This window comes from Somniosus microcephalus, chromosome 8, assembly GCF_052327205.1.
Source record: "Somniosus microcephalus isolate GS21.2 chromosome 8, FLI_Smic_1.0, whole genome shotgun sequence".
NCBI lineage: Eukaryota > Metazoa > Chordata > Chondrichthyes > Squaliformes > Somniosidae > Somniosus > Somniosus microcephalus.
In genome coordinates, this window is record NC_140994.1 from 244,757,738 (window position 1) to 244,773,608 (window position 15,871).

General features: G+C 48.7%; 1 protein-coding gene across 1 annotated transcript; it reads right to left on the reverse strand.

Moving 5' to 3' along the window:
- Positions 1-321: 321 nt before the first annotated feature.
- Positions 322-14,258, reverse strand: LOC147114244 (E3 ubiquitin-protein ligase TRIM21-like). The gene is made up of 4 exons (XM_085996193.1): positions 14,081-14,258; positions 13,805-13,909; positions 11,359-11,553; positions 322-857 (listed from the first exon to the last, which is right to left on the reverse strand). Exons 1-4 carry the CDS (start codon positions 14,256-14,258, stop codon positions 322-324), a joined length of 1,014 nt encoding a protein of 337 aa, XP_085852319.1.
- Positions 14,259-15,871: the final 1,613 nt, after the last annotated feature.

Sequence of the window (15,871 nt, forward strand, 5' to 3'; positions counted from 1 at the left end):
TAACAAGAAACAGATTATCTGGTCATTATCACATTGCTGTCTGTGGGAGCTTGCTGTGCACAGATTGGCTGCCGCGTTTCCCACATTACAACAGTGACTACACTCCAAAAAGTACTTCATTGGCTGTAAAGCGCTTTGGGAAGCCCGGTGGTCGTGAAAGGCGCTATAGAAATGCAAGTCTTTCTTTCTTCTGACATTTTATATTTTTATTGGTTGTATTTACAGTCTCATTGGGATTTTACAACACTCCTGACCCCTGGCGCGGGGTCAAATCACTGTCACGTCATGGATGATGCGGGCCGGCCCGAAGCCCCGCCCCTTTTACAGACCCAGATCGGAGCCGGAGCAGATTTTCAGCCACTTGTTTTTATCCCCAGTCCCAAAGAAAGGATAAAGTTTCCCCGTGAATTTATTCCCAGTGAAGGTGTGGAGATGGGACTTGGTGTCCGCGCTGTAAAATGAAACTGTCCCGGACTCATAACTGAGATAAACTCCCACCTTCCCGGGGATCGGACCGGCGGGGAGACGGGATTGAGGGGAGGAGTTTACATTAAACCCATCATCATAAACACACCCGATGGCCCAGACTCCAGTCTCCGGGCTCACTGTGACCCGACTCTTCCTCTCCACAGACTCTGCGGCTACTCCCAGACTCCAGCCCTGATTCCCCGCCACCTCCACCTCCCAGTAATGTCTCCCCGATGTGAAACCCTCCGATCCCAGCACAGAGAACCTGCCTGTAAACCTCTTCCCGGTGTCAGGGAGATTCCTCCAGGTCCCGATCTGTCTCACACTCTTCAGATCCTCAGACACCTCGAGCCATGGATTGGCTGTTTCCATATCCAGGGTCACACAGACTGGGAGAAAAAGCAGCGAATTAGAGAGATTCACCTGTGATTAGAGAGAGACTGGCCGGCCGGGGATCGGGGGGGGGGGCGGTGGGGGGGGTGGAGGTGGAGAGACTGGCCGGCCGGGGAGGAGAGACTGACCGGGGATCGGGGGGGAGAGACTGGCCGGGGATCGGGGGGGGGAGAGGAGAGGAGACTGCTCAGTTGGGGGGGGGGGTGGGAAAGAGACTGGCCGGGGGGAGACACTGGCCGGGGATCGGAGAGAAACTAGCCGGGGGTCGGGGGGAGAGACTGGTTGGGGGGAGAGACTGGCAGGGGATCGGGGTGGGGGGGGATGCTGTCACCGAGATCCCCCTTTCTGACTGATTTTTGTGTTTCTCAATTCGAGAAAAGAGCCGCCCTGAGGGGAGGAATCGAGGATCTGACAACAGCAGAAAACACCGGGACTTCCAGGGAGGGAGGTCACAGCTTCTGAAAATATCAAACATTACACCCGCCTCCGCACTGTGGGATTCTGTGGGGATATAAATAATAAAATGAACAAAAGCTGGAACTGGAGCCTCAATGTACAACTAAATACTGTTCAGTTTAATGCACCACAAACTGGGGTTAAAATACCTGGGGGTTGAACACATTCCATACTCCTTACCAGATTACTCACTGAGGAAGGTCACTCTGTGGGACTGGGTGTATATGGGTAGATGTGTGTGTGTGTGTTCCTCAAAGTAGAAAAGTCCCTGGTCTGGATGGGATGCATCCTATGTTACTGGGGGAAGTAAGGGGGGAAATTGCGGAGGTTCTGGCCACAATCTTCCAATGCTCCTTAGATCTGGGGGCGGTGCCAGAGGACCGGAGGATTGCAAATGTTACACCGCTCTTTTAAAAAGGGGAGAGGGCTAAACCTGGCAACTACAGGCCAGTGAGCCTAACGTCGGTGGTGGGGAAAGTTGTAGAGACAATAATCTGGGACAAAATTAATCAGCGTTTGGGAAAGTATGGTCGAGTAAATGAAAGTCAGCACGGATTTGTTAAAGGCAAATCGTGTTTGACTAACGTGATCGAGTTCTTTGATGAAGTAACGGGAAGAGTTGATGAAGGTAGTGAGGTGGATGTGGTGTACATAGACTTTCAAAACAAGGTACCACATAAGAGACTTGTTATCAAAATTAAAGCCCACAGGATTAAAGGGCAGAAAGTAGCGAGTAGTGGTGAATGGTTGTTTTTCAGACTGGAGGGAAGTATACAGTGGTGATCCCTGGGTCCTTATTAGGACCACTTCTCCTTTTGATATCTATTAATGACCTGGACTTGGGTATACAAGGCATCATTTCAAAGTTTTCAGACGATATGAAACTCGTAAATGTTGTAAATAATGAGGAGGATAGTAACAGACTTCAGAAGGACATAGACAGACTGGTGAAACGGTCAGACAAATGATAGACAACATTTAATGCAGAGAAGTGTTTAGTGATATTTTGGTAGGAAGAATGAGGAGAGGCAATATGATCTCAATGGTATAATTTTAAAGGTGTGCAGGAACAGAGACCCCTGGCGGAGTATGTACATAAATCTTTGAAAGTGGCAGGACAAGTTGAGAAGGCTGTTAAAATAATATGGGATCCTTGGCTTTATTAATACAGGAATAGAGTACAAAAGCAAGGAGGTTATGCTAAACCTTTATAAAACACTGGTTAGGCCTCAGCTGGAGGATTGTGTTCAATTCTGGGCTCCGCACTTTAGGAAGGATGTCAAGGCCTTGGTTGGGTGTGGAAGAAATTTAGTAGAATGGTACCAGGGATGAGGGACTTCAGTCACGTGGAGAGACTGGAGAAACTGGGATTGTTCTCCTTAGAGCAGAGAAGGTTAAGAGGAGATTTGACAGACGTGTTCAAAATCATGAATGTTTATGATCGAGTAAATAAGGAGAAACTGTTTCGAATGGCAGAAGGGTTGGTAACCAAAGGACACAGATTTAAGGTGATTGGCAAAGAACCAGAGGCGACATGAGGAAACATTTTTTACACAGCGAGTTGTTGTGATCTGGAATGCGCTGCCTGAAAGGGCGGTGGAAGCAGATTCAATAGTAACATTCCAAAGAGTATTGGATAAATAGTTCAAGGGAAAAAATGACAAGGCTGTGGGGAAAGAGCAGGGGACTGGGATTAATAGGATAGCTCTACGGGTCTCTTTCCAAGTGGCAGGCAGTGACTAGTGGGGTACCACAGGAATCGGTGCTAGGACCCCAGCTATTCACAATATATATATAAATGATCTAGACGAGGGAACTAGATGTAATATCTCCAAGTTTGCAGATGACACAAAGCTGGGTGGGCGTGTGTGCTGTGAGGAGGATGCAGAGAAACTCCAGTATGATTTGGACAGGTTGGGTGATATACTGCATTTGCCATGCATATGCCCAAATATGGATAAATGCGAGGTTATCCACTTCGGTGGCAAAAACAGGAAGGCAGATTATTATCTGAATGGTAATAGATTGGGAAAAGGGGAAGGCAATGAGACCTGGGTGTCCTTGTGCACCAGTCACTGAAGGTAAGCATGCAGGTGCAGCAGGCAGTTAAGAAGGCAAATGGTATGTTGCCCTTCATAGCAAGAGGGTTCGAGTACAGGAACAAGGATGTCTTGCTGCAGTTGTGCAGGGCCTTGGTTGAGACCACACCTTGAGTATTGTGTGCAGTTTTGGTCATCTTATCTGAGGAAGGATGTTCTTGCCATGGAGAGAGTGCAGCGAAGATTCACCAGACTGATACCTGGGATGGCAGGAATGACGTATGAGGAGAGATTGGGTCAATTAGGCTTATATTCACTGGAGTTTAGAAAAATGAGAGGGGATCTCATTGAAACTTATAAAATTCTAACAGGACTAGACAGACTAGATGCAGGAAGGATGTTCCCGATGGCGGGGGAGTCCAGAACCAGGGGTCACAGTCTAAGGATAAGGGATAAGCCATTTAAGGCTGAGATGAGGAGGAATTTCTTCACCCAGAGAGTGGTGAACCTGTGGAATTCTCTACCACACAAGGCAGTTGAGGCCAATTCATTAAATATATTCAAGAAGGAGTTAGATATACTTCTTAAGGCTAAAGGGATCAAGGGATATGGGGAGTAAGCAGGGACAGGGTACTGAATTTGGATGATCATCATGATCTCATTAAATGGCAGAACAGGCTCGAGGGGCCGAATGGCCTACTCCTGCTTGTATCTTCAATGTTTCTATGTAATCCTTCTTGAATATATTTAATGAACTGGCCTCCACCGCCTTCTGTGGTAGAGAGTTCCACAGGTTCACCACTCTCTGGGTGAAGAAATTCCTCCTCATTTCTGTCCTAAATGGCCTACCCCTTATCCTTAGACTGTGTCCGCTTGTTCTGGACTCCCCGACCATCGGGAACATCCTTCCTGCATCTAGTCTGTCCATTCCTGTCAGAATTTTATAAGTTTCAATGAGATCCCCTCTCATTCTTCTAAATTCCAGCGAGTACAAGTCCAATCGACCCAATCGATCCAATCTCTCCTCATACGTCATTCCTGCCATCCCAGGTATCAGCCTGGTGAATCTTCGCTGAACTCCTTCCATGGCAAGAACATCCTTCCTCAGATAAGGCGACCAAAACTGCACACAATACTCAAGGTGTGGTCTCACCAAGGCCCTGTACAACTGCAGCAAGACATCCTTGTTCCTGTGCTCAAAACCTCTCGCTATGAAGGCCAACATACCATTTGCCTTCTTAACCGCCTGCTGCAGCTGCATGCTTACCTTCAGCGACTTGTGCACAAGGACACCCAGGTCTCGTTGCACTTCCCCTTCTCCCAATCTATTGCCATTTAGATAATAATCTGCCTTCTTGTTTTTGCCACCAAAGTGGATAACCTCACGTTTATCCACATTATATTGCATCTGCCATGTTTCTGCCCAATTACCCAACCTGTCCAAATCATCCTGGAGTTTCCCGACATCCTCCACACAGCACACACGCCCACCCAGCTTTGTGTCGTCTGCAAATTTGGAGATATTACATCTAGTTCCCTTGTCCAGATCATTTATATATATTGTGAATAGCTGGGGTCCAAGGACCGATACCTGTGGTATCCCACTAGTCACTGCCCGCCATTCGGAAAAAGACCCGTTTATTCCAACTCTTTGCTTTCTGTCTGCCAACCAGTTCTCTATCCAAGTCAGTACCTTGCCCCCAATCCCATGTGCCTTAACTTTACACGCTAATCTCTTATGCGGGTCCTTATCGAAGGCCTTCTGAAAGTCCAGATACACCACATCCACTGGTTCTCCCTTATCTATTTTACCAGTTACATCCTCAAAAAATTCCAGTAGATTAGTCAAGCATTATTTACCTTTTGTGAATCCATGTTGACTTTGTCCGATCCTGTCACTGTTTTCCAAGTGCTCTGCTATTACATCTTTTATAATGGACTCTAGCATTTTCCCCACTACCGATGTCAGGCTTACCAGTCTGTAATTACCTGTTTTCTCTCTACCACCTTTTTTGAATAGTGGGGTAACATTAGCTACCCTCCAATCCATGGGTTCTGTTCCAGATTCCATCGAATGTTGGAAGATGATCAGCAATGCATCTACTATTTCCAGGGCCACTTCCTTAAGTACCCTAGGATGTAGATTATCAGGCCCTGGGGATTTATCGGCCTTCAGTCCCATCAATTTCCCTAACACCATTTCCCTACAAATACTGATTTCTTTCAGTTCCACCCTTTCATCAGCCCCTATGTTCCCCGGCATCTCTGGGAGGTTATTTGTGTCCTCCTTTGTGAAGACAGAACCAAAATATGTATTTAATTGGTCTGCCATTTCTTTGTTCCCCATTATAATTTCCCCTGATTCTGACCGCAAGGGACCTACGCTTGACTTCACCAATCTTTTTCTCTTCACACATCTATAAAAGCTTTTACAGTCAGTTTTTATGTTCACTGCAAGCTTACTCTCATATTCTATTTTCCCTTTCTTAATTAATCCCTTTGTTCTCCTTTTTTGAATCCTAAACTGCTCCCAATCGTCAGGATTATTGCTTTTTCTGGCCAATTTATATGTCCTCTCCTTGGATCTGATGCTATCCCTAATTTCCCTTGTTAGCCACGGTTGAGTCACCTTTTTTGTTTTATTTTTATTTCAAACTGGGATGAACAAATTCTGTAGTTCATCCATGCGATCTTTGAATGTTTGCCATTGCCTATCCACCGTCAACCCTTTGAGTGACATTCCCCAATCAATCCTACCCAACTCGCGCCTCAGACCATCGTAGTTTCCTTTGTTTAAATTTAGGACCCTAGTCTCTGAGTCATCTACTTCATTCTCCATCTTAATGAAGAATTCGATCATATTATGATTGCTCCGACACAAGCGGCCTCGTACAACAAGATTGCTAATTCATCCTTTCTCGTTACATAATACCCAGTCTAAGATGGCCTGATCTCTGGTTGGTTCCTCGACATATTGGTCCAGGAAACCATCCCGTAAACACTCCCGGAATTCCTCCTCCACAGTATTGTTACTAATTTGGTTAGCCCAATCTATATGTAGATTAAAGTCACCCATGATGACTGCTGTGCCCTTATTGCACGCTTCTTTAATTTCCCTTTTAATGCCATCCCCAACCTCCGCCTTACTGTTTGGAGGTCTATACACCACTCCCACTAACGTTTCCTGCCCCATGGTATTTCTCAATTCTACCCCTACAGATTCCACATCATCAGAGCTAATGTCCTTCCTTACAATTGTGTTAATTCCTTCTTTAATTAGTAATGCTACCCCAGCTCCCTTTCCTTTTTGCCTATCTTTCCTGAATATCGAATACCCCTGGATGTTGAGTTCCCAGCCTTGGCCATCCTTGAGCCACGTTTCCATAATCCCAACCAAATCATATTCGTTTACCTCTATTTGCGCAGCTAATTCATCCACCTTATTACGAATGCTCCTCGCATTAAGACACAAAGCCTTCAGGCTTGTTTTTTTTAACGCTCTTAGACTTATTAGAATTATTATTTACTGTAGCCACGTTTGATTTAAACCGTTGATTTCTCTGACTGCCACTTTTGTTTTTCTCCTTCCTATCTTTTGCTTTTATCCTTGTTTCCCTTTCCTCTGTCTCCCTGCTCAGGTTCCCAACCCCCTGCCATTTTAGTTTAAACCCTTCCCCAGAGCACTAGCAACACTCCCCCTAGGACATTGGTCCCGGCCCTGCCCAGGTGCAAACCATCCGGTTTGAACTGGTCCCACCTCCCCCAGAATCGGTTCCAATGTCCCAGGAATTTGAATCCCTCCTCCTTGCACCATTTCTCTAGCCACGTATTCATCTGAAATATCCTTCTATTTCTATTCTGACTAGCACGTGGCACTGGTAGCAATCCTGAGATTACTACCTTTGCGGTCTTTATTTTTAATTTACCTCCTAACTCCCTATATTCAGCGATTAGGAGATCATCCCGGTTATTACCTATATCGTTGGTACCTATATGCACCACGACAACTGGCTGTTCACCCTCCCCTTCCAAGATGTTCTGCAGCCGCTTTGAGACATCCTTGACCCTTGCACCAGGGAGGCAACACACCATCCTGGAGTAACAACAGAAAATGCTGGAAAAACTCAGCAGGTCAGGCAACATCCGTGGAGAGAAATTTGAGTTGACATTTTGGGTCAAACCCTTCTTCAAAACTGGAAAGAAAAGAAAATAGATCGAAGGCAGAAACGCCGATCTATTCCCCTTACAATAGAATCCCCTATTACTATAGCTCTACCCCTTCTTTTCCTCCCGTCCTGTGCAGCAGAGCCACCCCTGGTGCCAGGAAGTTGGCTGCAGCTGCTTTCCTCTGATAAACCATCCCCCCCAACAGCACTCAAAGTGGTGTATCTGTTTGAGAGGGGGATGTCCACAGGGGACCCCTGCACTACCTGCCTGCGCCTAGTACTCTGCATGTTGGCCACCCGTTCCCTTTCTGCCTGTCCAACTTCTAGCTGTGGTGTGTCCAACTCCATAAACGTGCTATTCACGACGTCCCGAGCATCGTGAATGCTCCATTATGCATCCAATCGCAGCTCCAGCGCCGCAATGCGGTCTGTCAGTAGCTGCAGTTGGATGCACTTCCTGCACACATAGTTGTCAGGGGCACAGGAAGTGTCCCTGAGTTCCCACACAGCGCAGGAGGAGCGTACCACGTGGCCAGGCTGTCCTGCCATGATTTACCCTTTAATTAATTGAAATTAAATTAAATCAATCAATCCCACCAATTACACTAAAGACAGATCATTCAGCGACTGTGAGATTACTGGTACAGATAGATCATACAATGACTGAGATTCCACTACAGACCGATCATAGTGTCTGTAAGATTACTGGTACAGTTAGATCATACAGTGACTGTGAGATTACTGGTACAGATAGATCATACAATGACTGAGAGATTGCACTACAGACAGATCATACAGTAACTGCGGGATTTGGATGATCAGCCATGATCGCATTGATTGGCGGAGCAGGCTCGAGGGGCCGAATGGCCTATTCCTGCTCCTATCTTTCTATGTCTGTACGAGTAATCCCACGGTCACTGTATGATCTGTCTGTACCAGTAATCCCACGGTCACTGTATGATCTGTCTGTACCAGTAATATAACGGTCACTGTGTGATCTGAGTGTATCAGTAATCTCACGGTCACTGTATGATCCGTCTGTACCAGTAATCTCACGGTCACTGTAAGATCAGTCTGTTTCAGTAATCACACAGGCACTGTATGATCTGTCTGTACCAGTAAAATCATTGTCGCTGTATGATCTGTCTGTAATAGTGAGATATTTCTGTCCACATTTCTCCTCCAAAAGGTCCAACACAGTCCCTTCTTAAATTCCAGACACATGTCCATTGAGTAGGGGGTCCCAGAATTTTGTGAATCCTACAGTCCCGCCTTTGACACTATTCCCTTATAGTGTCACCTATTTGTGAACAAAATTCCTAATATCCCAGAGCTGAACATTCTCTCAATTACCAAGTAATTGTAAAAAAACCTCGAAACATTACATTTCCCTCACGAATACAGTACATCAAGTATGCCTTTTGTGTTACAAATTCCATTGGCCAAGGGGATCCGACCGCCCCCCCCCCCCCCCCCCAGTTATACATTCAAGATATAACAGAGATTCTTCAAGGTACATTACAAACTTTCAGAGTAGACTCAAACATCACAACATTTTACTTACACTCCCCTAGGCATACCTTACAGCCGGGAGGTCAGTTACGCATTAACCAAACATTCAGGTTACGCACCACTTCTATAAAAAATAAAAATACAGCATTTTCCCTTTTAACACAAACCCCTGCGCTTGTACAGCAGGTGGTCTGGGACTTTAAATTTAAATAGAAATCCCTGCGATCGTACTGCCATGCCTCATATCCCTGTTCCATGTTTTACTCCCTCCCTCCACACACATGTCTCGCAGTCTATTCAGGGCTCATCGAATACCCTCTGGTGCCGGGATCGGCGGCCTTTTTTCCTCTTCCTGCAACTAGTCCACAGTAAATACACTACAATGCCAAGCTGACACAAAACAAGAGTATGGGAGGCAATCTGAATCCATGGAGGGACTTCTATGTCCTCCATCAAACCCCACCAGGGTGGAACTTTTGGGGTCGATTTTCGTGGAGCCATCAGGCGAGGTTTCAGGCATGTGGGGGGGGGGGAAATCCCGAATTTGGGGGTCCCAACACCATCCCACCCAAAACCCCACTCCACGCAACTTTCAGGGGCGGCGGGTACCCGCCCCGCACTGGGACCTGCCAAAACCAGGTGGGAAGGGATTAGTGCCAATTAACTACCTGTTAACAGGTAGTTAACAGACAGTTTTTAGCCTATTCCCTATTTTGAGGGGTTTCGTGTAGGTTTCCCGATGGCTCCAAACCATGCCAGGTTAGAGCAGGCGGGCCGTCGGGTTGAAGGAGTTGGAGGGGTCGCGATGTCAGTGCTCAGGTGAGTGATGGGTGCATGAGTGCAAAGGTAAGTGTGTTTGGTGTGTCTAAAGTGTGTAAAGAACTTTTACTTACCTGTACTTACTTTAACAGCCTTTCTTCCTGTAGCTGTCGGGAGCCCATCACTCACCCGGCACTGAAAGCTGACCGGCTGCGATCTGTGAAAAGTGACAGCCTTCAGCTTTGAGTGCCGGTAACTGAGTCTGAGCAGAAGGACTCATGTTAGAACTCAGACTGTCAGTGTTTCACAGCTTCAAACAGCTGTGAAACACTGATATTTCATCTGTCAAAAACTCTTGACAGATGAAATTGCAGTCTGTGATGTCACCTGCTGCCGGTTGGCCCGCTGGGCGGGTTCAACAAGGTCAATCAAGGGAAAATCGCGCAGATTGGCCGGATGTCAAAGTAGGCGGGTCTAAAACCCGAAAGTTGTAGTCCCGCCTTCTTCCCGACAGCTTCGGGAAAATCGACCCCTTTATCTCTGTGATTTCACTCCCAATTTGCTCTGTTTTCTGTTCTAGCGTGTAGAAATGTTTCTGGGACACTTCCACTGCCTTGAGCAGAGCGATGAGATGTTTGGGCAGGGGGGGGATTGTATACCCGAAATGTGCAACATAATTTTGAAATATCGTTCCACGTCCCCCTTCTGTCTCCCTGTACCACTATTTTGCTCTGCGGGGAAACTGTACAAATGTTCTTTATCCACCTCCCCAAAGTCTAGCTCGTAGAAATGTCAAAACATTTCCCGAAGTAGAGCTTGATACAATCGCTCTGTCTCCTTGGGGCACCATGCAGGTAAGTAGACTTCTGTCAGATTTAGTATTACTGATGCCACCGCATAGTGTACCCCCTGGTATAGGATTTTTCCTGTAGGTATTAAAACTAGCCCGCTCCCTGGTCCATTGGTAGTTGTGGGACACCTCTCTAGTATGGTCTTAGCTGGCGGGGCGGTCGGTGGGGGCCCTCTTGGGTGTGCGACTAATTCCGTGGCATTTATTGGGGTCAGGGGACATGGGATCACACAGGCATGTAGGCTTTGGTCCCACACCATCCCCTTCCCTGAATCCTGCCACTGTCTAATGAACACTATAGAGATGCCTGCTGAACAGACCTTCTCCGATCCCCACATGCACACGTACATTCCTTGCTCTGACTCCCACCATTTATCCCAACATACTCTCACTCCATCTGGGGCACTCGTAATGGTCCGGTAGGTATCATTGTTAAATCATACCCATCCCACTTCCTGGTCCCCCGCGCCCTTGTTCAGCTTTCTGAGCCACCACCACCTACCCAGGGGAATCCATCCTTTACAACTCAAACACACCCTCTTTCCTTCCATCACCCTAACCTGGGAAGCAACAATGTGTACCCTTGGGCATGGGAGGGACACCTCCCCGTAAGTAAACCCGGCCTGGCTGGTGTATTTGGTCGAATTGGACCCCAGCCATCCTGCCCACCTTCCCTGGTGGTGATAGATGGCGAACTCACTCGCGCCCCGAGTACCATCCCTGGTAGTAACGATGGGCGCTCTTCCATCCGAGCACCCAAAGATCCGGGACTCCTCGACATCACCTCTTTTGCCGGTGCCTGCCCCCAGTAGGGCGAGTAGGAACAGGATTCCTTCCATCATCTTCTGGTTTTTCCTGGAGGGGTCATAAACCGACAGCCTTGCCTTTGAGAAAACGTTCTCTGGCTTGGCTACAAGGTAATCTTACTCAAATTTAAACTTGAAAGCTCTAAAATCCAAACCAAACTACTAACTTAAAACTCAAAACCCCTTTAACTTAGGTACTAACTTAAACCAAAGCTATATACAGCACCACCCATCTCCGGGTGGCCAGGTTACATCCTGGATGTCCTGTGCCTTCTGCGGTATCTGGGCAGCATTTGTACCGGGGACCATGGCGTCCTAGGCCGTGAGACTCGGCTACTCCTTCTCACGGGGTCGGTACTCAGGGGGTTTTCCGAGTCCCATACCATAGGCGGGTTGGCCCTACCCTCTATGCAGTGAACTGTGCCTAACCCTAAAGCTAGTGGGACTACTATCTCCCCTGTTGGCTCCCCATAGTCGGAACCTATGTCCGGTGGGGCTGCTACTTCCCCCACAGGCTTCCCATAATCGGGTTCAGTGCCTGGTGGGGCTGTTACCTCTGTTGTGGGCTCGTTCCCTTCAGAGGCTATGACCGGTGGGGCTGCTGCCTCCCCTGCCGGTTCCCTACAGTCGGGCACTGCAGGCCTGGGACCTTTTGCCCGTAAGCGGTCTCCTGCCTTCTGCAGTCTTTGCTTCCTGGAGTCCCTCTCACGATGGAGCAGTCTGTATCATAGCGTAGGGGACCATGGGAACCTGGGCTGCGGGGTGCGGAAGGTCCTTCTAAGGCCTCCGAGTACCTGGGGCTCATATGAGTCCCAGATTATAGGTGGGACAGCCCCCCCAGCAGTGCGGCTCACGGCCCCTACTTGTACGGCCTGTGAGTCTGCCCCCACTACCCTGCGGTTCCCCCACAGTCGAAGGCTGCCAGCTGGGGGCCCTTGCCCTGAGGACGGCTCACCCCTCCCGGCTGCCCTTTGTGCTCAGCTGACCCTGGGTTGTACAGCTTGCATTGGTTGATGCGGAACCATTTCGTGCGGCGGGGCAATTTGACAGCATACACCATGGGGCTTACTTTATCAACAATATTTATGACCCCATGTACAGTGCTTCAAAAACACCTACCCATGTGAAGTTCCTCACCATCACCTGATCCCCTACTGCCCATTCGTGGCATCTACGGGGTTCCAACAGCAATCGGTTACTCCTGTGCTGCCTCCACATGTTACCAGCAGCCTGCCAGTGAATCTGTTTGAGGTGTTCAAACAGATTCTTAGTGAAGCTGCCCCGGCTCACTTCCCTGAGTTGACCCTCAGTAAGCACCGGGCCTAGCACATGGGTGGGAGTTCGCATGGTCCAGCCAGTCATAAGCTAATGCGGGGAATACCCCGTGCTTTTTGACTGGCTGGCCCGGACCCCCATTAGGACCAATGGCAAGACCTCCACCCATGCCTTGGGCGAGTCTCCCGTCTCCTTTTGCAGCCTCTCCTTTATAGTCCGATTCAGTCACTCCACAGGGCCCGATGACTGCGGGTTGTGGGTGACATGCCATTTCCTCTCGATGCCGAGCACCTTAAGGGTGGCCTGCATCACCTTCCCGGTAAAATGACTTCCCTGGTCGGACTCCACATACTGTGGAAGTCCCCACTGGGAGAACACTTCCCTAACTAAAATTCTAGCTGTGCCTAGTGCGGTCACTGTGCGGCACGGTAAGGCTTCCACCCACTTGGGGAAAACATCTACCAAAACCAGGCAGTATTTGTATCCTCCCTGGGCGATCTGAATCGACTGCCATGGTCCCGCTACCCTTCTGATATGCCCCATGGACACCTTCCTATTCTGGGGGTCATGGTTGTTGGCTGCACACAGCAAACACTCCGAGCAAAACTGTCGGACATCCTCCCTGAGTCCCGGCCACCACCCTGCCTATTCCACCCATTGCCAGGTAGTCTCAGGTCCGGGGTGTCCAGCTCCTGGACCCTCGTGGGCCAGTTGAAGGAATTCCCTTTGATGCTGCTGCGGAACAATCCACTGATCCCCATGGAACAACATGCCTTCCTTTACGGCCGCTTTAGCCGCGCCATATGGACCCTCTACCTTCTCCCCCTTGGCGAGCAAACTCAAAGCAGATCTCAGGGTGGAGTCCTGCGCCTGAACCGTTTTCAGGCCCAGGGCCAATGCTACCCCTGCACTCCCTTGTGTCCTGTCTCTGCCCCCAATTGCTGCCATGGGTCCTAAATTGTACGGGTCCCAGAAACTGCCCGTACAATCACCCTCGTTAGCTAGGGTGTCTGCCTGCTGGTTACCCTCCCCACGGGGTTTGGCCTTTGAGTGGGCCTTTAACATATATATACACCTGACCTTCACTGCCTATAGCCCGCATGATTCTCTCCAGCAACGGTTTGGTCGCTAGGGGTTTCCTGTCCGCAGATGTATACCCGTGACGGGACCAGATGGCCAGGTATTCTGAACACGAATTGCAGGTAAACATGCTATCTGAACAAATCATGTACGGGGTAGGGAACTCCTCAGGGTGGGTCACAACGTACACCACCGCCGACAGTTCGGCATGCTGGGCGCTCATGGTGCTCGGGAGCTTAATCACCAGGGCAATGCCGCAGCCCATGAGTTGCTCACCTGCCGACACTGTGCTGGGGCCGTCAACATAGATTTCACGGCCTGTGGGATGTATCCCGGCCCGAAATCCTGCATCGATGTCCCATACCCCTTCTATGGAACACCTATGGGCCACCCCTGAGTAGATCATGTTGGCCGCTAGTTTAGGCTCACGAAGACCTTTCACCTTTAAGTCCATTTGGGAGAGAAGTAGGGTCCAGCGAGCAATGCGGGCAGTGCTCACTGTCCCGTCTTTAATTCTCCCATCTAGGAGCATTTGGGTGGGCGTGTGATGGGTGCGTAATTGGCGACCCCCCTGTAAAATTAAGAGATCTTTTTACCACCCAATGAGTGGCGAGGAGGTGTCTCTCACAGTTGGAGTATGCCTTCTCCACATCTGTGAGGACCCTGGAGGAGTAGACCACCAGTCTGAGCTTGTTGTGTACGTTTGAGCAAATTAAATTTATTTTTGGAAATAGAAAAGATTCTCGAGTTACTCAAAGTGTGTACCGGGTATTTTGGGTCTGTGGATTCACATCTCAGGCAGTGCTGCCCTCCCAGTCCCTGATAAAGATGCCGGGGTGCAGCACAGAAAGGAAACTCTGGTGTGGGGCCCCCGCACACCCCTTACACTGCCCAGGGGGATTTACTTACAAAAGTGGCAATCTGTGTGTGGAGCCGGAAGATGTAGGAGGGGTTCTAAATGAATTTTTTGCATCTGTTTTCACTATGGAGAAGGACGATGTAGACATAGAAATAGGACGGGGGGACTGTGATATGCTCGAACATATTCACATCGAGAGGGAGGAGGTATTGACGGTTTTAGCTGGCCTAAAAATGGATAAATCCCCAGGCCCGGATGAAATGTATCCCAGGCTGCTGTGTGAGGCAAAGGAAGAGATTGCGGGGGCTCTAACACATATATTCAGGACCTCTCTGGCCACAGGGGATGTGCCAGAGGACTGGAGAACCGCTAATGTAGTACCATTATTCAAGAAGGGAAGTAGGGAAAAACCGGGGAACTACAGGCCAGTGAGCCTAACATCAGTGGTAGGAAAATTATTGGAAAAAATTCTGAGGGACAAAATTTGTCTCCACTTGGAGAGGCAAGGATTAATCAGGGATAGTCAACATGGCTTTGTCAAGGGAAGATCATGTCTGACTAATTTGATTGAATTTTTTGAGGGGGTGACTAGGTGTGTGGATGAGGGTAACGCAGTGGATGTGGTATATATGGATTTCAGTAAGGCCTTCGATAAAGTCCCGCACAGGAGACTGGTCAAGAAGGTAAGAGCCCATGGAATCCAGGGTGCCTTGGCACATTGGATACAAAACTGGCTTAGTGACAGAAGGCAGAGGGTGATGGTCGAAGGTTGTTTTTGTGACTGGAAGCCTGTGGCCAGTGGGGTACCACAGGGATCGGTGCTGGGTCCCTTGCTGTTTGTGGTCTACATTAATGACTTGGATATGAATGTAAAAGGTATGATCAGTAAGTTCGCGGATGATACAAAAATTGGTAGGGTGGTAAATAGCGAGGAGGGTAGCCTCAGTCTGCAGGACGATATAGATGGGTTGGTCAGATGGGTGGAACAGTGGCAAATGGAATTTAACCCAGAAAAGTGCGAGGTGATGCACTTTGGGGGGACTAACAAGGCAAGGGAATACACAATGAATGGTAAGACCCTAGGCAAGACGGAGGGTCAGAGGGATCTGGGTGTGCAAGTACACAGATCCCTGAAGGCGGCGGAACAGGTGGATAAGGTGGTAAAAAAGGCATATGGGATACTTGCCTTCATTAGCCGAGGCATTGAA